The sequence below is a fragment of the Colossoma macropomum genome, unplaced genomic scaffold, assembly GCF_904425465.1.
Source record: "Colossoma macropomum unplaced genomic scaffold, Colossoma_macropomum, whole genome shotgun sequence".
In the NCBI taxonomy this organism is placed as follows: Eukaryota; Metazoa; Chordata; class Actinopteri; order Characiformes; family Serrasalmidae; genus Colossoma; species Colossoma macropomum.
In genome coordinates, this window is record NW_023494789.1 from 18025031 (window position 1) to 18051079 (window position 26049).

Genomic DNA, 26049 nt, shown 5'->3' on the forward strand with positions numbered 1-26049 from the left:
ACTGAATTTAGTCAAAATAAAGCCACTGATTGCACGTCTAGGAATTTCACAGGGCTGAGGTGGCAACTCTAGAGAGCTACCAGACACCAGTTAGCTTGTTATCATTTGCACAACACTAAATGATGGCAATTTGCTTTTTTCTGATATTTTTTTCTGGTAAATTTTATTCAATTTTGTCCCTAATATAGAAAAAGCCAGTTTCATGCACTGGCTAGATTTCCCCCTTCACACTATGCTGGGAGGGTGAAGGCTAGCACCTCATCACTGTTATGCAAAAACTTATATTTCTATTGCTGTTGCCTTTAATCTTTTACCAACACACCTTTTTGAACTATATACTTGGTGGAGAACACTAACTGCCAATTCTGTTATATCAGCTAACAGTCACCCACACTGGCTAGCACCATGCTAACGGTTGGGAGGAGCAGAGGGCCATCCTACCTACCCTGAGATAATTATGCTTGCTAGGGCTCCCAGCCATGGACAGCTGCATTATTGGCATTTTTGACTGAGCTTGCTGTTTGCTACACATTCACAATGGCAGTGATATGATCAGCTGAAAACCAATTGTTGACAATACCCGGCCCTTATAATGAAGGTCCTGAATAGGTGCTTGAAAATAGAAGAAGTTTACCTGTCTGATTTGTGCCAACAGTAGTAGAGGAATTGGTCACAATGGCCACTAACTCTGTTGGAAAAGAAGAAAAAAACCTTGACTGTAACCCAGATTTGCATGTTTTCCTTTTTTCACGTCTATCATGTGATGTAGATTTTTCCTCATTCAGGGTTATCATGACCTAATGCAGCCATAAATCTGCACCAAACCAAAAGTGCTTCTTGGTAATAACAAAAATCAAAGAGGGCGCAGGGTAAATTTATGAAGTTCAAACCACAGCCCTCAGTTTCACTTGGGGAACTGTCTCACTTGTTTTGGGAACCTCTCCCTTAAAGGCTGGTTAAGCCACTTTGACCTCAGACAAACCGAACGGTCAACCGCACCAAAAACCAAATGCCTGAGAACCAGGAGATTGTTGCAGAAGCTTTTTGCAAATACATGAGGTCAGTCAGTCAGACGTGCAACCTGAAGCCACAGTCATCCCGTTCTCGTCTTCACTTTTTATGCAGAATTTCATTGTGTATGCATGTGCCTGTTTCTGTCCCAGTTGGAAAATGTTATAACGCAGGAAGTCAAATGAAAAAAAAGAGAAAGTAGCTTGGTTGGCTGTATAAACATCTTCTATCATGAAACATTTTTCCCACTGCAAAGGGAAATAAAAAATAATGGACGGATAATGCAGAAAGAAGGAAAGACGGAAAAGAGCAGTCTTTGTAGTGGGCTCCAGAGAAAGACGGTTTAAAGGGAGCTCACCTGTCTCACAGTGGTTTCCAGTGAAGTTTGCAGTGCAGGTGCAGGTGTAGTTATTCACCCGGTCCTCACACTCCCCTCCATTCAGACACGGCGTGGACTCACACTCATTAACGTCTAGATCCACAAACACAAAAACACAAGTTTCATTCATCAGCGCAGGGACCTTCAGGGAGTTCATCTTTGGAACAGCCTGGAACTGACTTTACATTGATGTCTTAAGACTTGAGGATGTGTTAGAGTTCATGCAGGTGTACAGTTACATCGACCAGGTGTCTAGTATTAAGAGTAATCCAGTCTTATGTAGAAACAAGGGTTCAAAATATGTGCAGGGCCAACAGTTTCGCTCCCGAAGGATTTCCCAACTGGGCTTGTGTTTCCTCAATAAGCTCCACTGTGGAGTGTCCAATTCGTGAAGCAGGGCGGCTGTGTCTCTCCATACATCACATCAAGCTTGGTTTCTCTTGGTTCCTGGTGGCTTTGTCATGATCTCTAATGGTTAGTAACAGTATTTTGTGCTTTCCTGATGAGTTGATATCACAATATAAAGCATCTCAGTGAGTTAACAGGTGACCTGTGAGAGATTCTAGATTTGATTGTTTTCTACTGGAATCTAAAGGTGTTCTACAGGGAGCTACACTCTTAAAAGGGTTCTTTGAGCGATTCCCTAGTAGTAGTGTAAATTAGTAGTGTGAACTATTCAGTCCACTGACTGGACAAACATGAACAGACACTGACATCCTAATGTCTAATGCACTGATGCAAATCCATTTTTCAACATATCGTCACTGTCCAAAGAAAACCATGTATCTGCATTTTTGTCGATTTTCTGTTTTCTAAATCATTTCAACACACCAGTAGTCCTTTACGTTGTGCAAAAAATTTCATGATGCATGGACCAATAGAAATGCTCTAAAATCACTTGGAACAAAATCTTTTTACATTGACTTACAATGAAAGGTAAAAGTGTTTTTTCCTTCTCCTGTAAAGTTACTATTTTGGAAATACTTGTATTTCATTGGACAGCGATGATAGGTCAGACAGTTTGTGGGTCCCAAATGGTTGTAAAAAAAATATATACGTAGTTGAGTTGCAAAACAGTTAAATATCAATGATAATATAACTGTCAATTACTTTTAGAAACTAATTAAACCCAAAATAGACTGCTGTGTTGTTTAGTTAGTCAGTAATAATAAAAAGAAATACTAACCTGCCCTGTACTTGTTTAACACCACTTTATTGTACTATGATCATTTATTATATTTATTCATATTGGAGTATTTGGCTAAAATATCTATAGAAACATGTGGATCAGACTAAGATTTTTAGTGACACAATGGAAAACATGACATATCATGATTATATGCAAGATATTATTATTCCTGTTTTTGTGTTTTAATATTGATACCTAAAGTATGAGATATCAATATGATAAGTGTAATTACAGGCAGTGTAATTTGTACACCCACTTTTACACTTGAACTGCTGTATGGAAGCTATAGCCTCTTGACATTGGCCCCCCTACTTGTCAGACCAAATTTGCTCTCCTGGTCTAGTGTTTGTCCTTATAATGTCCAGAAAAAGAACTGACAAGCCATCGTAAAAATGCGTTTTCAACAGCAGCGAACTGAATCAGGAGTCCACAGTTCAGTTGTTTGGTACAGACCTAAATACAGTCAGAGTTTTGATTTGTCTAGACAAACTAAAGAAAGAAATAGTAAAGCAATCAGTAAGAAATGTTAAAACTAACAGTTGGTAAATTCAAACTGTAACCCAGTGCACTACCAGATTAGTGAGCTGCGGCTCCTCTCACTGAACATGAACTTACAAAGCCTTTGCTGTTTAAATTATGTCCTGCCCTCCCAGCTGAAACTGAAATTTTGATTGGTTCTGCCGATGAGTTTGACTCTCTCTCTGTTCGTTTCTATTGGTCAGCACTCCATGTAGTTAAATTTCTTTATGACATAAGCATCCTGAACTCAGTCAGAAAGTGGTGGGTCAGCACTCCAAGTAAAAGTGGTAGGTCAAATGCTCGCTCGTTCCTGAGGCCCTGGCAGCCCTAGCACAAATAACCCTTCGTGGCACCTTTATTTTTAAGAGGGTAGTGGTTTCTAATACTAACCATTAAATCAAGTCCCATTAGTCACGAAACCTCCAACTTCAATCCCAGTGGTTCAAAGGGTCTTTTTTTCAGTAGAGAAGAATTTGTCAGGCATTTTTATGTATAATATTCGAGCATTTTATGATGCTACATTGTTAACAATTCTTGTATTGATATTGAGAAAAATGGTGCAAAATAAAACAATTCCACTGCAGCTGGCATAATAGCACATTGCTTTGATTTAGCATTGTCAACTGCTGGCAAAGGCTAGGCTACTGTAATTACCTAGTGTTAACTTAGCAACTATTTTCTAGCAATGCTGAAGCTTTAACTGTACTTTACCTAAAGTGTTACCTTAAATTGGCATGCTTTGAGTTCCAAGTTTTTTGTATAATTTAATAGACTAATTAATGATTTAATTTCTGATCATTCTGTATGACCAAAATTCCCATATCACATGCATAAACTAGTGGGACTTGTGAGATCTGAAACTAATGACATTACTGAAGAATAATAATCACAAGTAGGGGGAGGGGCGGTGTTTGGTGGCTGACGACAAGGATAAGCTTTTCAGTGCTGACCTGCCATTAAAAGACCTGTGCCATAGCAGGCTTTGTAAAGTCAGCCTTCTGCCAGATGAACAGGAGCAGGCCTGATGCAGAAAGCAGAGTGCCCTGGGGAACACATTGCCCTTTCAGTGACACTTTCCACCTCCAGACATGCTCACCTGTCTCACAAACAGGCCCGGTGTAGCCTGCCTGGCATTCGCAGGTGAAGCTGCCGACACCCTCAATGCACCGAGCTCCATTGAGGCATGGATTCTCTTGGCACTCGTCAATGTCTGCAGGCAACACACGCACACACATACACACACACACACACGGGATATTTACTCAGCTGATTAATATATCCGCCACGCCGTTCCCCTCACTCTGAAAGTATGCGCTTCTGGCTGTGAAAGGTATTAGAGGTTTGATACATCTCCGCAGGCTGGACTGTGGGAACGAGAGGGAGGCTGCAGCCAACGGAGCGCCAGGGGAGGGGGGACAGACTGAGAGAGAGAGAGAGAGAGAGAGTGAGAGAGAGAGGGAAGGGGAGAAGGAGAGGTCACAGCATGGTGAAAAGCTTATGGAGCCGAAACCTCACAGCCTCTTTCAGTCACTTCTGTGCATCTCTTTTTAGGCTGATACAAGAATGCAGCATAGCTAATCAGGCTGTAGCATAGCTTTTAACCTTATTATTATTATTAAATAATTAATCTTAAGAATTATTCATCAGCAGCTACTACATATGATAACATTTTTAAATTAGAAATGAATAAAATATAAATTAAACAAAACTTTAGTAGCAGTAAGGGGAAACAAATATTCAGACACTTTTTGTTATTTAATATACAACCCCATTTCCAAAAAAAGTTGAGATGCTGCACAGAATGTAAATAAAAATAGGATGAAATGATATGCAAATCATGTAAACCATATTTTTAAAGGAAAATTCTACAAAGACAACATAACAAACGTTGAAACTGAGAAATTTTATTATTTTTTGAAAAATATATGACCATTTTGAATTTGATGCCAACTACACGTTCCAAAAAAGTTGGGGCATGTTTACCACTGTGTTTCATCACCTCATCTTTTAACAACACTTTGTAAGCATTTGGGAATTGAGGAGACCGACTGCTGCAGTTTTGAAAGTGAAATATTTTCCCATTCTTGTCTGATACGGGATTTCAGCTTCTCAACAGTTCGGGGTCTCCTTTGTTGTATTTTTCATTTCATAATGCGCCAAATGTTTTCAGTGGGTGACAGTTCTGGACTGCAGGCAGGCCAGTTTAGCGCACAGACTCTTTTAATACAGAGCAATGCTGTTGTAAAACATGCAGAATGTGGTTTGGCATTGTCTTGCTGAAATAAACAAGGCCTTCCCTGAAAAAGATGTCATCTGGATGGCAGCATATGTTGCCAAAACATGTAGATATCATTCAGCGTTAAAGGTGCCTTCACAGATGTGCAGGTCACCCATGCCATGTGCACTAATGCAACCCTATACCATCATGAATACTGGCTTTTGAACTGTGCACTGATAACAAGCTGAGTGATCTTTAGCCCAGAGGACACAGTGTCCATGATTTCCAAAAAGAATTTCAAATGAAAAGAAGTGTTCCCAAGCCCATGACTTACACCAGAGAATCATGTCTGTTTTTAATGCAGTGCAGCCTGAGGGCCCAAAGATCATGGCCAGCAAATAATGGTTTTTGGCCTTGTCCCTTGCATACAGAGATTTCTCCAGATTCTCTGAGTCTTTTAATGTTATTATGTACTGTAGATGATGAAAAGCAACAGTTCTTTGCTATTTTATGTTGAGAAACATTATTCTTGAATTGTTGCACTATTTGCTCGCACAGTCGTTTACAAAGTGGTGAACCCCTCCTCATCTTTACGTCTGAAAGACACAGCCTCTCTCGGATGTTTTTTATACCCAATCTCATGTTACTGACCTGTTGCCAATCAACCACCAGGTGTTTTTTAGCATTACACAGCTTTACCAGCCTTTTGTTTCCCCCGTCCCAACTTTTTTGGAATGTGCTGTTGGCAACAAATAAAAATGGGTGCATATTTTCCAAAAAACAATAAAATTTCTCAGTTTCAACATTTGATATTTTGTCTTTTTAGTATTTTCAATGAAATATAGGGTTTATGCATTGGTTTAAATGCATACTTTGGGTAGCTTTTTCCATGACTGCTACTTGTCATGTCAAATCTTCTCAACCAATGTCTTTTATATTGATAAAGATGTGTATAAATTTGAAGTGTATGCACTGGAAGTATATTAATAACAAAAACTGTATGAAACTAAAACGTGGTTTGAGGAGTTAGAAGAAAGATAGGTTGCAGGTTGGTGTAATTAAACAAGGAGGCACAGAGTTACTGTGCATCTAAAACTATTTGATTTCCCTGCTAAATGTGAGTGAGTGAGTGAGTTACAAGCCAATTCCATAAACTGCTTTGCATCCAAACAATAGAAGCTCTATGAGGAAGAGCAAAGATGGATGATAGCAGTGGATGATAAACCTGAAAGGTATTAGTGTACAACACTCTTAAAAAAGGTTGATGCCTTAGAAAAATACTTTAGGTTCCGTAAAGAACCATATTTGAAAAAGAGATCTGTGAGTATGAAGAATCTTCTTCACATGCTGTAAAGGTTGTACACCAATTTAATGGTTCTTCCTAGAGCTTTTATATCATGTGGAAGTTCTTTAAACTGTAAAACATCTCACACTCACTTTACACTCACAACTCAATTCAACTCTAAAGAACAATCTTTTAAATGGTTCTTTAGGAAACCAGAAGTGGTTCCTTATGGCAATGCTCGAAAGAAACCTTTTTGACACCTTCAGTAGTAGAAGAAACTGTTGCACATTGAAATAAAAATAGGAATTCTGTCTTTTTGGTCATAAATCATTTTAGATTCTCTTTCTACTCTTTCATCACTTTGTCTACTGTTTGCACATTTTTGTAAGTCCCTCCGGATAAAACTATCTGCCAAATAACTACATGTAAATGCATTCTGTACCATGTCAAGATAATTGGGGTAATTTGTTGGCTCAACTAGGGGTTGCAAACAATGAATGATGGTCTAATGGAGAATGGATGGATAAAATGAGAGAGAAGGTGCATGGATGTGTACAGCTTCAAAATCAACCATAACTTGTAGGAGTACAAAGAGGGACACTTAGAAAAAAAGGCAGGTCTGGCATCAAGATGTGGTGGTGGTGGTGGGGGTGGGGGATGGGGTGCAGAATGGGGGCATGAACAGGCTTAGCCTGCTTTAAGAAGACCCTAAACCTCCATACCCAAACTTGCCAGCTTGCAGCTGTTGAATTACAAGCTGATTTGAGATTAAATTCAAATTTAGAAACATGTGTTAGTTGCGCTTCATATCAGTGTTTAATGCACAAATCTTCTGTATTTGTTTATTCGATTACCGCAGCTACAATAATGTTAATTTGCACCAGTGCCTCTATGGGTTTCTTTGTCATGTTAGCATGGAGCTAATGGGCATGTACAATCACTTTCTACATTGGTTTAAAAACTACTTATGGGAGATCTACCTTAAGCATGGACATTTGAAGCGTTTACGACATAAAACCAACACTCTTTACTTTGTAGGTTGCAGTTTTACATTAAATCCTTCAGCAAATACTGTAACTTAAAGCGCCTTCTATTATTGGAGAAGTCTGTTAACCTTCTGCCAAGGTGAACAGACCTAGTTAAACTAGGTAAACTAGTAAACACATTCTTACCTAGGATATATTTTGTGTGTTTTGGGCCTTTTTATACATTTTTATGTAATCAAGCTGTGTGTATAATCATGCTAACATTAGAAGCACTACTGTTTCCAACCATACCAGTTTGATTAATTAAAACAGCGGTCCAGCTTGGTAGCATAGCAGTTTAAACTGGAAACTCAGTGTTATGTAATAACGCTAAACAAAGTGCGCTGCTATTTCTATTAGGTTAAATGAGATTTCGGCCAATGTTGTGTAAAACTTTCCCAATCTGGCAACAATCACTACAAAAGAATGCACTGTGAATGGAGCATGTATAGGTACGTTTTTGGGGGGCATCTTACCTGTTTCACAAATGGTTCCTGTAAACCCCAGTGGACACTGGCAGATGAAGCTGTTCACCTGGTCTGCACAAGTGCCTCCGTTCTGACAGGGGTACGAGGAGCATTCATCAACATCTACCCAAATGAAAAAGCGAGTGAGAGAGAGAAAGAGAGTCACATGTGACATGTGACTTCTATTATACGTGCACACAGGAATGAAAACATAAGGGAATCCTCAAGTGGAGGGGACGGGCGGAAAGGTAATGATTTGACCACAGCAAAATGTTGGACGGGTCCTTTGGTATGTGTATTACAAGCAGATGTGACCAGAGAGAAGTTCACTCTCTCAGGTTGTCCCCCTGGCTAGAAGGGTGGAATCTTGCTTTTACAAGCTGACTTCCTCTTTCCTGGCGAGGACGATGGAGGATGAATTTAAGCTCTATTAGTGTGTGTGTTTGTGTGTGTGTGTGTGTGTGTGTGTGTGTGTATTTATGTATGTGTGTTTGAGGGGTGTCCTCACTCTCATACCTATCTGGCACCTGTGGCCAGTGAAACCAGCCAAGCAAGAGCATGTGAAGGAAGGATTTCCAGTGATGCAGTCATCGATGCACCGGCCTCCGTTCAGACAGGGCCTCAGGTTTGGGCAGACCGAAGCTGAGGATTAAAACAGAATGTGGAGGTTCAGTGGTGTATTAGTTCCTATTCTTGCTGTCAAATGTTAGGGGAAACCTAGCTCTCCTAATGTTTTTTTAATAAATGAGCACGTATGAATTACAATAACTTGTTGTTTTAAATAGAACAATGTTAAGATATCATCATTTTTGTGTGCTTAGGAGTGATGCCCAAGGCTATACCTTTATTATGAAGTCAGCACACAACCCTTTCAGCTGTGACCACCTTTGGGCTAAAAGAGTTTGAATGTGTACTTTAAACAATAGTTTGGAAGAGTTTCACATCATTATTTAGGCAAAATCTGTTCTTCATACCAAGGAAGATACTCTGAAGACCATGAAGCTGAAAATATTTCAAAAGTATTAGCAAATGGCTGATAGCTTTAAGCTGCACTATGTAAGATTTGAGGATTTGGAGACCTCTCTGGTGGAAGTGTGTAATTGTATGCAATGTGCAGAGGAACAGGTTGTGCTTCAGACCCCTTCCCCAAGCAGATGAATCTAATGATTGAGAGCACAATGAAAGATTATTCACAGAAAACTTGGTCATCATATCATTATTAGTATAATGTTGATTTTTTGACCTTCTTTTTGGGCCTTTGCATGTGATGCTAATATGCAAAGACGTAAACCATCCATAAAAATACTTCAGTGAATGCCTTTTAAATGCGCATGCGCACCATATTTTAAATGTTTTATTTCTTCCAGTTTAGCAATACTACTTCTTTCCATTTTATGAAGATACCTTACATAGTGCAGCTTTACCAAAACCTTTGAAAGCGTTTTTTCATACTTAATTAAAAAGTAACAAACATAACTCAGAAAAGTTAGAAAGAAGAAAAGTTGTCCCCAAACTTTTAATGGGCAGAGTGCATCTAATGCTTCTTCTTCAAGCAGTCAAACATGTTCAGGATATTCTAACATCTTAACCGACTGTATGGTGATATGATAAATTGTGTTTATCCTCCTTTCTCTCTTTCACTTTCTTTCATGTCTTACCTGAGTTATTGCAGCTGCCCACCTGCACCTGGGCATCATCAATGCGGAAGATCCAGCGGCCAGGATAGCCCACGTTTGTGGTTGTCTCCACCTCCACAACATCATCAGTGCGAGAGCCAGGGATGTTGAAATAGCGCTTCCCATCGCCAGCATTAAAACCTGCCTAGGAAGAGAAGGTAGAGGTGGGACAGTTCTCTCAGAGCTGTTTGAATTTTACAGAGTTGTGTGTATCATCACTGTCGTATCAAAACCTTATAACCTGTTTTTTTTAGTTTTTGCACTATTGGAAAATTCCAGTTCCTTTATGTGAACACTTTGTGATGAAATCACTTTATGAAAACATGCATTAATATAACTATCTTTTTTTTCTACAAAGACTTTTAGGGCAGTTTCTCAGGCATGGATTTTTAGACAAGTCTTGGACTATATTGCAAAGCCACTGTTGAATCAGCACTGGAAATTTTAGTCTAGGCTTAGGCTTAATCTGGATCTGCGAAAATGGTCCATTAAGGTTTGACAACATGATAGTCATCAGTGTTCATTATGAGTGTTTGTTCTCTTTTTTCTAGTTTGCTGTGCCTTTATGAATGCAGCAAACTGAGGACCACCTGACAATACTGCAAATAATGCCTGGCTACAGGATAATCAGGCCCATTTTAAGGCTAATTCGCCCCTGTCCTCAAACGTAAAAAGTGTCCCAACTTTAAGCTGGTCTTAAATGATTTTCCTGCCAGACTATCCTGTGGTGTGGAGTGTGCATTATCCAATATTTATGCCTGTGACATCGAGTCATGACTGGCCTGATTTCGATTTGTAAATACTGAAGATGTTCAGTATTTATGACTCCTGTAGTGGGGATCCTGTATTTCTCTCAAATGAAACACAGTGTTGGCATCACACATGCAAGGCTGGTAATAAGAGCCAAGTCAAACAGAGAGCCGAGCTGAATAGAGAACTGAGCTGAATGAAGAATTGAGCTGAATGAAGAACTGAGCTGAATGAAGAACCTAGCTGAACGGAGACCTGAGCTGAACAAAGAGTCGAGTGGAAAACCGAGCTAAATGAAGAGCTGAGTTGAACAGAGAACTGAGCCGAACAGAGAGCTGAGTTGAATGGAGATCCGAACTGAACGGAGGACTAAGCTGAATAGAGAATGGAGCTAAACAGAAGTATAAAATTTGATCTATCCAAATTCCATTGCTTTAATAACAATAATTCCCACTAGTGCTTCTATTTAAATAGCTTATTTAAAATAGGACAAAATTACTTTGTTCTTATCAATGTTGTCAAAACCACCCTTTCGCATCTTCAGGTGACTGCCAGAGCAATCTGTGCCTTGATGTTAATGTTAATTTTGACCACAAGAAATTCTGCAATATCTCAGATTGGTCTGGTTTGTGATCACAATCTGAAAGTGTGTGATGTTTAATTCTGGGCAAAGCTTATAGCTGTGATGACTAAAAGATGGTAAGGACAAAAACTAGGTTCAATTTGTCATAATGTGTGTTGTTTCTCACATTTTCAACATCGGATAGGATTTTTATGATTCCTGTGGTGTGGGCCAGGTATAAGATCACTCATAAAGCTTTCAGTTCTTGCATCAAATGGATTGTGTGAAGGTCATAAATGTGGACTAAGCTCTTGATGGCTGTTTGTCTGAGAATTTTAATTCCTCATGAAATCCTAATCCTAAGAGGGCAATTGCTTCCTGGAAGGGACCTGTTTAAAGTGTTGTTGTAGGTAGTCAGCACGCACAACAGAGCCTCTTAATTATGCTTAATCTTATCAATTACAGCGCATTAGTGTGCTTTAGGGTTTTTTGTATTGACAGGTGGCTTATTAATCACCATAAGCTTTGACAAAATGTATGTCAATGTCAGCTTAAAATTGCAAAATCTCAGTCATTATAGTGAGTTTGGCTGTTCAGAAGAGACAATACTTGCTTTACCCATTAAACATAATGGAAACTATGGACTAATGAGCTGCATTGCTGTGCTGGACTCTTTTTTTGGCTTCCTTTCATTAAGCTATCTTTCATGTGGAACAAAATAATTGATTTAAAATTGTGGATTGTGCATCCATCTAAAAAGGATATGAATTTTGTGGAAGGACTACCTGAAAAACTACCTAAATTAAGGCATAGGATAAACAAGTAGTAAAGAAGTGTAATAGGATTGAAACAGGCTGAATTGGGACACTACCTGTGCAGCAATTCCCCCCAGGCCTGCGATATCTCCCCCACTGCTAGCGTGCATTCCTGTGGTCCAGGTGATATTGTGGTACTGGAAGATGGTGAACGCAAGCTCACCATCTGTGATCAGCACTACCTGGAATGTGTTCACCTAAAAAAAAAAAGACACAAATAAAGCTCACACTTTAGCAAGGTATATCTGAGTCTGAGGGCACTTTCACACCTACCTTGTTTGGTGCGGACCTATCAAAACTTTTCTTTAGTTCAGTCCGTTTTGACAGGTGTAAACACTCCACCTATAGTCCATTGTGCACCAAACAAATGAACTGTTGTCCACCAAAAAATTGGAGGTCTCAGTTTGCTTACAAATGAACCCTGGTTCAGTTTGCTTATGGTTGGAACACATTTTAGTAATATGGATGAAATTCAACACACAGGATGAAATTCAACATCAGATCATGCTTTTCTGCTTCGTCAGTTCTGTACTGTCCACATAAACTGACTATTTTAATGTCTTACTCTTCATAGTTGGTCATTCCATTATTGCACACTCTGCTGCCAATAATGGCAGATGAGCTATTAAATAATAGAGAAACAACGCTTTTGATTTTTGCACTTGGATTGTGCAACATATTGCATCAGTGACCTCACTGGTTACATTCAAATCGACAAACCAATCATAAATAAGCAGGAGTTAAACACAATAGCCGTTTGAGTGCAATTAACAAGTAGGAAGATCTAGGAAGTTTCCAACACCACTCGAATGCAGCATGATACAAATACACATTAAGTGTCATTTTCATGAGTTTTTTCAGCTCGAATGACGGCAAACGTGAGCGTAAGAGAGTGTTTGAATCTCTCCAAAGTTTCTGACCAATAAACAAACACTCACGTGTATAATTTGGAGCCCTTTAGCTGTTGCAGTGCAAACCAAATAAAAAAGACACAATGTCCACAAAACCCAAATTCTGATTCAGATTTTAGCAAACAAACTAGGTGTGAAATCAGCCTAAGTCTGCACAAGAAATATTCATAATCAACAATCTTCATACACTAATTTGCCAAATTATTACACAACTGAACCTGGTAGCTATACCTTTTGGCCATTTAATTAGATACACCTACCATATAGGTTTACTGTAGCCCAATTGTTAATTTATCCATCAATGAAAAGTGACCTACCATAAGTCATAGATCACCATATTATTTTGATGGTAAACTATCCTTAGCTCAAGAGTCACAGTGACATGGTAGCCAAGGTGTTAGCGTGTGTTGAGCAGAGTTGAGATTGGTCCACCATGCAACACATCCAGCCAACAGCATCCTGTGATCAGATACTGACCACTAATAAGAGCACCTACTGTTTATGGTGTATGATATAAAGGCCAATGAGTGCAGGGACAAGGTAGGTTTACTTAATAAACAGGAACATCAGCGTATAGTGAGTTTAGGCCATAAAAATCTGCATGCACAATGAATCCACAGAAGGAAATCTAAGAATCTAAGAAGGACTTTATAGGCATGACAGAATTGTACTGGGGCTAGGATGATACCTGCTGCTTGAAAACAAACACAGTATCTAATGCACCAACAGTGCAGTGAGTAGCAATCAGTGTTTGGTGGTAATGGCACATGTAATCTGAATTATCTGTAATCTGAAGTACTTGTAATTAGAGTAAGATAATTTAGTATCATTGCACCCTGAAAAGAGGTGTGTTCACTTTCTTATTTATGAATTACTCATTTTTCAGGATTACATTTTTAAATTCGGCAAAATCAATAAATCTTACTTTACTTAGTGTGCCCATAAACTGCAGTTCTGACTGATAACAGTGGTCACATGTGGAGAAGGAAATATCAATGCTGTATCTTAAGATGGTATAAATAAACCAAATGATTATGAAACCAAGCGAAGCAATTAGATCAGAAATAATCCAAAAGTAATTTAAGTAATCAGATTAGATTCCAGCTTTTAAGAAAACAAAAAGGTTACTGACTGCACTTTTAGTCATGTAATTTGCAGTCATTACCAGATAACATTACATACACATCTTAAGCAATCTACCCAACTCTAGTAGCACAACAATGCCATTATCTTTGCCCTAAGTCATGTCCCAACCAGCACACCTGCAGTCCTCACTTGCACGTGCATGTGAGGACCAAGAGGCTATGGGGTGTCCTGTTTCTGATTTTGGCATTCAAAAGGGGTGCTCCTTCTATGTGCCCTTAGTGCCGCATTTGATGAGGACCACAGCAGCGGTAAGCAGTGGTCACTTATCCAAAATTACTTGAGATACAGATGAGGATCAATTAGAGTGGATGGGTGTGTTTACAGCTGTCTGACCAATGAGGCAGAGAAGAACATACTCAAGTGTAATTTTGGGTTTTTTGTTTATTTAATTTGTCGTTGAGCCACACTGAGCTTGCACGTCATGTGAAACACTTATGCTTAATCCCTCAAGGTACCCTCGAGGTCTCTACCCCTCTAAGTCTGCACATTGTTGACCTCACCAAAGAGTAGGATTGCAAGCCTTAGGGTGCTTTTCAGGACAGACTATAAGGAATCAACTTGCACTAACTGTGCACTAACTGCACCACAATACATCATGACACTATGGCAACTCCAGTCCAGGAAAGTTGCACAATTTTGGAGGTTTTCCTTGATTCAACAAATCAGTTAATTATCAGGTTTAGTTGGTGAGTTACAGAAGAAAATTTTAAAACTGTGCTGCTTTCTGGCCATCCAGGACCAGTGCTGCCCACCCCTGCCCTATGACATCTGCACTACGCCTGAGTTTTTCAATATTAGTCCTGGAATAGCCACGCACTGCATATTTTAGTGTTTTTTTCCCAGCGCACCTGAGTCAATTCATGAGCTCATTAGCAAGCCCTTGATGAGGTTTAAAAGGGTGTGGTAGGCCATGAAAACATATAAAATGTGCAGAGTTACTACAGACTAAGATTTTGTTATGCAGTGCTATGCTTTGTAACAAAGGAGAGAGAGTATTTTGGACCTCTTACCGGAGTGATCGAGCTCCCACCAAAAAATGTAACCTGATACCAAGTGGCGATGAGGACCCAAGTGGCAGAGAACATGCGGAATTCTGGAAAATAGTGATGGATGTCTTCTGTAGCTCTCTTTAGGATGGCAGGGTCTTTGCTCTCTCGGTAAAACACATTCCCTGCTTGCCGGTTGTCCACATCGGCCCAGAATGGAGCAACCACCCTGCGGTCACCAGCAATGGGGAAGGCCACTGGAGTGAACTGAGACACTTCCCTCAGAAATGACACTAGACCATTGTTATTGACCTGAACAAACCAAAAGAAGAAGAATACAGGGTCAGAACAGTCTGTACACAAAACTATGTTCGGCTTCTCTCTGGCTGCATATTTCTATTTCGACACCAAGGCTTTCTCCACTCTAACATGTTGAAACATTTTTTTTTCTGACATTGGATACAAGAAAAATGCAATATTTTATCTAATAAATATTCTTTACACACTCAAATTAACCTGATGATGTACAACGAGTTGATTTCTGGCTAAAGACTCATGAAATGTTACCTATAAAACAGACAAAAGTGCTTCACATAACTGCAAAGAGAAGTAGAAGTCATCTCACAGCCTGATTTTCACAAATAACAGTATGTCGTACAGTGTCAGAAACCAAATTAGTAAGTGTACTGATTATTTAACGACTCAACATAATGGTAGTGGAGTGTTTTTGAGTTGGGCATTGAACTCCAGTCTCTCACAAGAAGGGCAGTGGTGTTATCCACTGTGCTATGCAGTTTTATGTTGATTTTGGTGGTATTAACTTCCACAAATAGCAAGCTACATTAGGGCTAGTGTCCAGCACAGTTGATCTCATAGCACAGGTGATTTTCCTGCTCAAATACATGTGATTAAACTAATCTGTCAATTGGCAGGTTTAGTAGATGTGTTTGAATAGAGAAATTATAAACTGTGCTGGCCACCACCACTTCAGATTTTACTCAAAACCTCAGCTCTGATGCTGATTGTTGGCAGATGCATTTGACTTAAATAAAATAAAATACTCAAAAAGAAGTATGAGAACAGAGTTGGTTTAGTTTAGTTCACTACCAGTTTGCTCCTTTAGCCAAGATGTAATGTTAGCATTAAGTCAAGGTCACACCAGGACTGCCACTTTTTTCTTCGTGGGGGTGGAGCAAAAATTACGCAAGGACAGTTGGTCCTGAATTGAAGTGGTTTTGGAGGGGGACGTATAGTTCAGTAAATATTTTACATTAACTAGGAGTGACAAACAGCATTATGTTGACTGAGGAACATTTATCCATTTAATATTTTTCAGAAAGAGCTCACCCTCTCATTTTCTACTAACTGATGCTTCTCAGGTTCTCGGGTCACAGGGTTCAGCTGCACCTGCATGAACTATATGTAACACTACAGGACGTGAATGCATGAATGGGTTCTTATGTCCTTCCCCATTCAAGCCAGGCAGATTTTACTCATGTTCAGTGTGACCTCAGCTTTAGACTGACTGCTGTCTTCCTTGGCAACAGATTGAGAGTGGATTGAAATAAATAATTTTAATAAATGAGACTTTTAAAGATATTAAAGACTTTTCAGCCAAGAAATGGAGAACAGTAAACTCTACCACATGATCATAATAGAGACTCTAGCTTGTAGTAGACCTGGATTGTTTTGGTGATGCTAATGCTTTTACTGAATAAACTAGGCTACCACACACCAGAGGGGAAGTGCAGCAGTGTCACACAGCAGATTGGACAGAATGATGCTATAGCACATAGAAAGTGCCCCAAGGTCCAAAAACGTATCTTACATGTTACAGTCCAACTTCCTGTACTCAGATAGCTTTAATGGAATGTTTTTTGAACAATATTTAATGAATTTATTATGTTTGGTATTAGCTAACTCTTCACACACACTATTTTCCAGCTAGTAGCATACTAACACTATATGAGGTAAAATAGGATAAAGTGCTTTAGACTGGCTGTTTTTATGTCGAACCATATTGACCTACTATGGCTCAAAGACTGAGACCCTGGAAATAACAGACTGGTGGCCACGCTGTGTGCACCTTCATTGATAACAATGGTTTTGAGGTTTTGGACACTGCATGTCCAATCATTAGTCCTGCTGATCATTAGTTACGTGATTAACTCTCTCCATGCGTAAAGTGTGCATAATCCAAGAAGGGACTCAGTTGTGTCATGTTGTGTTACACTGATAACTATGTCTATAGGGCCCTTGAGTAGGTTAAAGGTCCTCCGCATGGCTTAATAGCTCCAGTGCAAAAACCCCAGAAGAATCTTCAGACACCAAACATGTCTTGGCTAATAAACTGCATTTGGGGTAAGAAAACTGTGTAAATTTGCTCTTTCACCAAAGAAGTGCTTTAAAACCAAATTAGTCATAATGTATGCGCACAGTTTTACATGGACGTTTCTGAAGCCTCATTGCAGTAGTTCTGCCGTGTGTCTCAAATGGGTTAGATGTATGGAACATGCTGACCAAGGGGATGTGGGGTGAGGTGTCCAGCAGCGTGTTGACACTTTGCAGCCAGTGGCAGTGTTGCAGGATCAAAGCCGAAGGGAGGCTCCTGTGGCTGAAGTATCCGCTTCCCACCAGGGAACAGACAGCTCCCTTGTTCCACCAGACGTTCATGTGTACAGCTGAGAAAACTAGAACCCTCCTATCTCTCTCTCTCGCTTTCTCACTTACACACACCCTCACACCTGGCCTGGCTGCTGTCCACTGCCAGAACAGGAAGTGGTTTTAAGGGCTGAGGCCCTTTCAACCATCTCTAAAGTCCACACGGCTCTGCCAGCTCGGCACTAGCTACGGCTCACTGCTCTTTGGCCCGCACTGACCCCAGGCTCTGTTGACAGAACCTCAACAGCAATACTCGCTCTGGCCGAGCGGAAAGGAAGCACTCACACCTGCAGAAAAGCCACGGGATCCAGACACAGAGGTCAGAGGAAGCTGGGTTGGGCACACATAGACAAGCTTTATACTGTCAAACGAACCATTAACCTGACCCAACTGGAATGTATCTGCAAGGAGAAAATGAATGATAATTTTCTTCTTTATTATAAATCTGGGGTGTTGAATTCCAGTCTCAGAGCCCAGAGTCCAGCACAGTGTTGATTTCCCTGCTTAAACACATTAAACCTAGGTACTGCTGAGTCAAATGTGTTTGAGCAGGAAAATGACCAAACTGTGCTGAGCTAAGATGCTCCAGGATGCCCGGACACACCTGTTATAGATAAAGGAGATGAAAGGGATTCTAGGTACCAACAATAATGTTACAAAAGGTCATTGTGTTTTCTGAAAGCTGTGTCTGTGGCATAAATCCCTGTTTTTTACAATGACAAAAACTTGGTTTATCAACCTAGTTCACAATAATCACTTCATGCAAGGTGATGTTTTCTTAAAGAAATTATCAGTGCTTCATTGGTGGTGACGTGGGGATTCATGGCAGGTTGGAGTTCCTGAAAACCTCCATTGGCAACCAGAGCTGCAGCGGAGAGGTAAGATGAAGTGAGATGAAGCTTGTGCAACCCAAACCAACCCACTAGCTCTACTCCTAGGCTGTGGCTAAGCTGATCCTCACTGAAACGAACCTAGCCGTATAAGAATTATGGATGTGCATGGGTATGTTCTGTGGTAATTATGTTGCTAAGGATGCATAATTAGACAAACAGCACACACAATTATTGCAGTTTTCATTCATAAATAAGCCAGACTGATGTTAGGTCCAAACTACAAACTAACGCCTTGGCACATCCTCCACTGGAAAAAACAACCTGTAGTTTCAACTCATTAGCTCACTGGAGACAGCTACTCATCTGAAATGAAAACCTACAGATTTCCTTCTGCTTTTTTTGGACAATAAAAATGTTTTGAAATGTATTCCTTTGTGTAAACATCAGGGTTGTCACCTAAAACGTTAAGCCACAGCTCTACATTAATTTCAGTCATTTTTTTCTCTAAGCAATTAACCAGATATCAGCTCATGAGCTCTGATGGATACTCAGATGTCAAAATCAGTTGCAATGTACATCCCTAATAAGAATGTCCATAAAAATGCAGTTATCATGTATGTTGACCAAGGAGGCAGTCCCCCTGGAGTCTATCTGTGCACGTACAAGCCAGATGGTACCCTAGAACCATGGAAAAGTGTAGATTTTAAGCTGAGAAGCTGAGATTTTACATTTTCAAAACAGCTGACCCACAAAGTGAGACAGCAGATGCATTTTAGGAGGCAAAAAGTTGAGAATTTCTATTTTAAAATATTTGTTTGGAGGTGTGACTCAATGATGCGTGGTATCACATTGTCATTTATCATTTCAATTCAGAAAAAAAATGCTAGTATTCGACTTAAGATGATACTACAAAAATCCAGAGACTAGATGATGAAGTATGTAGTGCATGCTTGAGGCAAGTGTGTGATAATTTAGGCCCAATGCCAATTTTTGAGGTATGCTTCCACTACCTCTTAGGTACATTAGCCTCATAGTTCCAGTGCAAATCTAAAAGAGCAATTTAAGAAAAAGAATATAATGCATGGAGGCCAAACTGAGACACAGCTCAGCTCAACTCTCCTCTCCCATTTATGCCATCTCTCCTGCCCTCTTGCTGCCACTCTGACCTTTGTTGTTCCTGTGGCCGCCTCTGGCAGCAGCTTTAAGCAGTGACAAAAGCAATAGCCAACACTTAGTGCTTCCTCTCCCCTCCCGCTCGTATGGAAACCATAATTTGGAGGCTTGAGCCGTAAAAACAGCAGAGGAAGTTTTGTTTGGCCTGACGTGGTGCTGGGTTAATTGGCTGACCGCAGTCTTCCCCTTTCTGCATCGATGCACTGCAGCATGAGCCTGAGACACAGAGAAACAGAGAGAAAAGCCTGCAGGGTCACAGGGTCAACCAGAGGAGAGATAGAGAGACAGAGAAAGACAAAGAGAAAGAGAGAGAGCGAGAAAGAAAGAGAGAGAAGGGGAGAAAGAGAGAGGGAGAAAGAGATGGAAGAAGAATGCAAGGCAGAGAAAGAGAGAGGAGGAAAGGGGCAAGAGTGGTGGAGGGAGAATAGAAGGGAGAGAGAGCAAGAGACAGAAAGAGAGAGAGATAGAGACAGAAAGACAGAAGGAGAGCAAGAGATGAAGGGAGAAGAGAAGAGAGGGGAGAGAGGGAGAGAGAATAGAGGTGGGGGAATGAAGAGAGAGAAAGAGAGCACACGAGAGAGAGACACAGTGAGAGAGAAAGAGAGATGGAGGGAGGAGGTTAGAAAGTAGAGGAAGGGATAGATCGGAAAGAAGAGAGATAGAGGGAGAGAGGCAGAGAGAGACAGATGGAGGGAGATAGAAGTGGAGAGAGAGAGAGCATGTGAGAAACAGAGAGGGGGAGAGAGAAAAAGAAACAGAGAGATGGAGGGAGAAAGAGAGAGGAAAAGGGAACAAAGAGATGAAGCAAAAAAATTAGAGGAAGTCACATGGGGGGAGAATGGAAGTGGAAAAGAGGGAGCGAGTACATAAAGGAGAGAGAGAGAGAGAACGAGAGAAAGAATGAAAGACATGAAAGATTGATCTGTGTCATGACTTGCTGAAGATTCATTGTGCCATTTATAGGAAACTTTGGACAGATGGCTGTAGTATGTTAGTGGAGATGGAGCTCATTTTGCCTGGTCATGAAGTTCATCCTGCTAAACTCTACCTGCCATGGAAATGGACGCGGCAGAGCTTGTAGCTGAAGGTAAGGTAGCCGTGGTGGGAGGCAAAAATGAGCAGGCCTACAGCACTGCTAAATTAGCACAGCAAATCTTGCTGAGCTCTAAATTGGAGATTATTCAGCCGTGCTGTAATGCGCACTGGCGTTCAGTTTGATCTCTTGTAGCATCTGGAAAAGGTTGAATGAGCCATTTTTCCTCTGTGTCAAAGTATCCTATTAAATATAGGATGGAGTAATTGGACATAACCACAGGCTGAGAGTGAGTGAAAGCAAACACGACTTGGCTCAAAATGGTTGGCTATCTAGAACAAGAAAAAAGCCTGTTCGAAAACAGGAAAAGTAGTGCTGGGATGCAGAAGTGGGATGTCATCAATTTAGCTGCTCCACTGGGCATTGTAACTGTAAAGCTATAAAACTGTTTTTTTTTTTTTTTGGAAATTCTACATATTGTTCTGAGCAATACCCAAGTTGCTCTTGCTCTCTCTCACACACACTTACACAGTCTTACATAGTGCCACTCCACTCATCTACTCCCGTGTTATTTTTTGGGAATTCTTTTGCCGGAAATATCCTGGGTTCTCCTAGGCTAGTTTTCTTTGGAACTGAGTAATTTATAGACTAAAATAAACTTTCATCTGGGGAAAAGTCATGCCAAAACAAATCCTCCCCCCAAATAAAAAAAGGTGCCCAAAGATCAGCTCAGGAAAACATTGGACGTTCTATGTCAGAGGGGAGCTTTCACACATTTTTCCTCGTACTTCCTTGTGATTCGAGGAAAAAAGAGAGATATTGTTTTGTGTGTCTCTGTGTTGGACCCCCTTCTACAAGTAATGAGCTTTAGCATCACCAGGTTGCCCCACAGTACCAGCCTATGACCCTCCACCCCCCTACTCATATCTGTCATTATCTCTCAATAATATACAGAGAGGTGCACAGTTCCTGGATAAATAACCTGATGCTCAGTGGAGGGAAATTAATTTTGGAGCTTGCCCTCAGAATCAGCTCCAAATACAAGCACATAGTCAAAAAGTCTGGCATAACATACCACTTTATGGACATAAAGCATAGCATACACACTAGGGTACAGAAGTACATCGTTTATTAATCATCTCTGGAGATGAGTTAATCGCCTCTAACGAATGACTCATTTTTGCTGTGAGCTTCCTGACCAAATTTCCTGTTCCAGGAAAGTTTCCATGGATGCTTAAGTGCAATAAGACATTTGCATCATCCAACAAATATAATTACTTTTCATCAAAAATAATGCAGGCCAATTTTAAAGTCAACATGAATCGGAAATTATAAAGCATTCTCCTTCCATACCGTCAAGTACTTCCAAGTGAAACTTAGTATCATGGAGCTCTGAGCTAGCTGAGCATTTCCCCCAGTGATAGGTGGGCATGATGCAGTAGCAGTGCCAGGTCCACTGTTTTGGATGAGCAGGACAAATCGGTGGGTGGACTGAATGTTGGATTGCACACTTGTGGGCAGAGGTAACAACGTATAACCACATCTGAGGCGTTTACCAAGTGCCATTCAAACACTGCAGTGGGACAAAACTGCAGCATGAGTTCAAAATCGCCCCATTACAAAAATGGTGCATTATGTAGTGTATCAGCCTTGTAGTAGTCATGTTGTAGTGCTGTTTCATCATCATTCTGCAGTGAGTTCACTACAAAGCAAATGCTATTCCAGGGTTTCTTAACCCTGGTCCTGAAGGCCCACTGCCCTGCACTCCCTGCTCCCAACACACCTGATTCAACTAATCAGCTACTTAACTGTCCATTATTGAGTTAAAGTAGCTCTGTTCAAGGAGGAAAAGCATTAAAATGTGCGAGACTGTGGGCCTCCAGGACCAGAGTTGAGAAACACTAGAATAGTGAACGAGTCAACCATCCTGAATGCAGCAAATAACTTGCTAGCTGACCAGAACACAAACCTGAAGCTCATAACTGATAAAAATCTAAACTCATGTCTCTTGTTTTGCACACAGGAGTAATAATGACGACATGTCTTCAGTACAGCCGTTTTCAGGCATTTATGCCTTTCGTGTTAATGAGCAGACTGATGACAGTCCAACGTTCAGAGTTGAATAGCTCTTTGTTGCTATTGTTTATGTAATGCTAAGTGGTTTGCTCAGCTACTTTCATTCCTAAAACAAGCTGTGTGCATATGCTTCCAATCCTTAAATCCTTGTAAAGTTCCTCTCTGTGTTTACGTCCTGACAGTATGACTGCTTATGCAAGACTAGAAAACTCAAACGTCTCATAGCAGTGTGAGGAGATGTGCCTAGGTTTGCCTAGGTTTAGCACCGTTTTACTTATTGGTTGGGACTGGGTGGGAATCTGGGATTTTGAATGGTTGCTGTCAAAATGGTATTTTAAATATGAAATATATGTAACATGTAGTTTCATTTCATTTTTTCGCAAGATTTTAATATTTAAAATATATTTGAGAAGTCATTTTGGGAGAGCTTAAGCCTGCTGGGGACAGTCATACCATTGCCACTGTGGTGATGGCAGGTGGAAATGAAATATGATCTTGTAGCGTCCCACTGCTGGCTCGTTAGACTGTGGACAAGCAGGAGGCATGACCATGTGGATCCACGAGCGTGAAGCCCCCTGGAAGAACACTGGACACGAAGTAAGAAGACTTAACATCTAACATGTAAACAGTTTTTGTGGCTTAAACACTGTAATTATGTGCTTGTTGGGCTGTTATGTGCTGGGTTAAGGGCTAGTTTGTGCAGAGTTAATGTCTACTGTCCTGTTGAGGTGTGTGGTTATTAATGCCCTGCCTGCTATCCCAGCCGTTCAGGAGCACTGGGCTGCGGAGTTCTTCCGCTACATGTTCAATAAAGGAACCTGTCCTCAAAAGCGCTGTGATACATTCATCTTCTTTTTTGCCAAGTCTTCATTCACTTTTTTTCGCAGCTTGCTCACAGCCAAAAACTGTTTAAGATTCAAGCCCATAGACTGTGAGTTCAGTCCCCAGTGATGCCACAGCCATCCATAGATGGGGGGGTCCAAGAGAGAATAATTTGCCTCTGGGTGGGTCGGCGGTCCTCCCTCTCCCCTCATTACTCAACACAATGCCATAAGATGCAGCCATTTGTTAGCTGATGTAACAGAATTGCCAGTTAGTGTTCTCCTCCAAGCATGTTGAACTGTTCGATTAAGTAACATTAGCAGTTGGTGTAACTAAAAGCAAGCATGTACAAAGCAAGCTTGGTAGCATCATGTTGTGGGTGAGACCTATCTAGTGAGTGGAACTGGACAAACCCCACCCGCCACCCCAGAAAACATTGTAGACACAAGGAAATGTGCCCCATAGGAAAAGTCTATATGATAAACCTTGCTTAATATGACTGGATCTGACTTTAACCACATCAAGCGTTTATTAATGTGTAATTTTATACACTGCAAGTCAATTTTGTACAGCTGAAGTACACATGCCTTCACGCTCTTACAGTAATATTTGGGCCACTTCAGTGGGGCCAAAAAAAAAAACACACTGAGAGAGAAAAAATATCTCTCAAGGTTTAAGATTCCTTCTCCATAGTTGCGCAAATGTTAAGTGTTGAAGTGGCGAGGATGAGCTTTAGCAGATGTGTGTGCTGTGTGTGTGCAGCACAGGCTCACAGAGCTTTTTCTGCCTGTCAGTTTCCCCTCCTTTGTTTTGACTCATCTCAACTGTGGAATAAAGGAAATCTGCACTTAAACCGTTTATAAACCTCCGTTTCACAGCTCAACATGCAAAAGGTTTTATCACGTGTTTTGGCTTGGCATGTCGGGTTGCCATAACTGGTTATTTTCTGTTTCTGCTGCCACTTAGACTGACTTCAGTCTTCCTAAGCAGTGTTTTTCAACAGTACAGTCTTAGAAATAAAAGGATCCTTAACAGTCCTTTGCTTAGATATAAAATCTTTAGAAAAAATTATACAAAAACACCAGAGCAGGTGTACTGCAGGACCACAGAACTGCTGTTCTAATGTATCAGAAAGCACTGATGTATGACTGAATCAGACCTCATCCACCTAGGGCTTTGCTTTTTTCTTAATTGCACTCTCTCCCTTTATTCACATCTGCTTTGAAGCTCAGGACTGCCTTTTGCCTCTTTTGCCTTGGACCTCGTTCTCTCCGCTCTGCGTCCTGGCCGTTTGTAAGAGCGGTTATTCGAAGGCCTGCATTGTTTGGCATCGCCGAGACACTTTACAGATGCATCTGTGTTCTGTTAAAGGGATCTCGGCTCTGTGCAGGCCGGCAGCTGGACGAGTCCGGAGGGAAGACCCCTGCACTCGTTATCTGAAGCTGAAGAGGAGGTGGAGGAGGAGGAGGAAGGGGAGGGGAAATGGTTTGGGGGAGTGAGGAAAGGTCTCAGAAACATGTGAAAACTCCCAGGACCGAACCAAAACAAAACAAAAGAGCAGCAGTGTGTGCTCCCTGGCTATGGATAGGATGGGGGTTAAAGTTTATAGACAGTGTGGGCTGGTAACCCCACCCCCACCCTGTGTTGTAGCAAGGTGGACAGGACATTTTTTTGGTCACTGAGGTTAAGATGATGGTTAAGTTTGCTATAAGGCTTAGAAACCTCTTATTACATACAGTACTGTGCAAAAGTTAGAGAACACCCTGCATTTGTTTATTGTCCAGTCAAAAAGGGCATTAAAAAAAGTTATTTGTTTTTCAGTATCAGAAAAAACAAGTATTTTGGAGATAATTACACAGAAGTCAACAACTAAATATAAAACATTTCAATATTTACTGTGTCTACACTTTGCCTTTATTACAGCTTCTATTCTTTTTAGGAAACTTGCTTTCAATTATTCAAAGAAATTTGCAGGATATTTTTCCACAACACCAAAGTTCAGTCTTAGACGTTGGTTGCACACATTCAGTGATGCTAAGATCTGGATTGGGTGGCCAGCCCATTGTTCTGAGAACACCAGCAGCTACTTTGATTTGCAGATTTTCATTGTCTATTTTCTTTTGTCGATTACTTTTTTCAATAACAGCTTCTTGACAGCTACACATCCTTTCAGACCCATAGTGTATAGTTATCTTCTCACAGTGGAAGGACAGAAACATTTCTCAAAGATGAGAGTTTTAAATACTGTTTATCTGATGGTGACAGTTTTATCGTGTTATGTACTTATCTTACATATAATGCATATGAGGTATATTATTACTGCATATAGGTTAGTTACATATCTATAATAAATCTGGGACATATGTGTGGCACAACCTCCAGATAAGCTCTAAAAACTAACAAATGTCTATATGTGAGTGTGTATGTGAGTATCTTGAAGGTAAGGAGCGCAGAGCCAGCAGCACATGGCAGCACTGTAAAGGGTTTTCAAATTCTTTTGGCGAGAAAGAGA

The 26049-nt window shown here is 40.6% G+C and overlaps 1 protein-coding gene across 1 annotated transcript in view; it reads right to left on the bottom strand.

Annotated features, from left to right (window-relative positions):
• Positions 1-26049, bottom strand: part of sned1 (sushi, nidogen and EGF-like domains 1) — a 65805-nt gene that overhangs the window by 32815 nt on the left and 6941 nt on the right. The window contains exons 2-9 of the mRNA XM_036570393.1: positions 14964-15251; positions 11953-12093; positions 9752-9914; positions 8610-8735; positions 8103-8216; positions 4195-4308; positions 1370-1483; positions 635-688 (exon numbers count right to left, since the gene is read on the bottom strand). Coding sequence (XP_036426286.1) covers positions 635-688; positions 1370-1483; positions 4195-4308; positions 8103-8216; positions 8610-8735; positions 9752-9914; positions 11953-12093; positions 14964-15251 — 1114 coding nt within the window. The remainder of the gene's footprint in view (positions 1-634; positions 689-1369; positions 1484-4194; positions 4309-8102; positions 8217-8609; positions 8736-9751; positions 9915-11952; positions 12094-14963; positions 15252-26049) is intronic.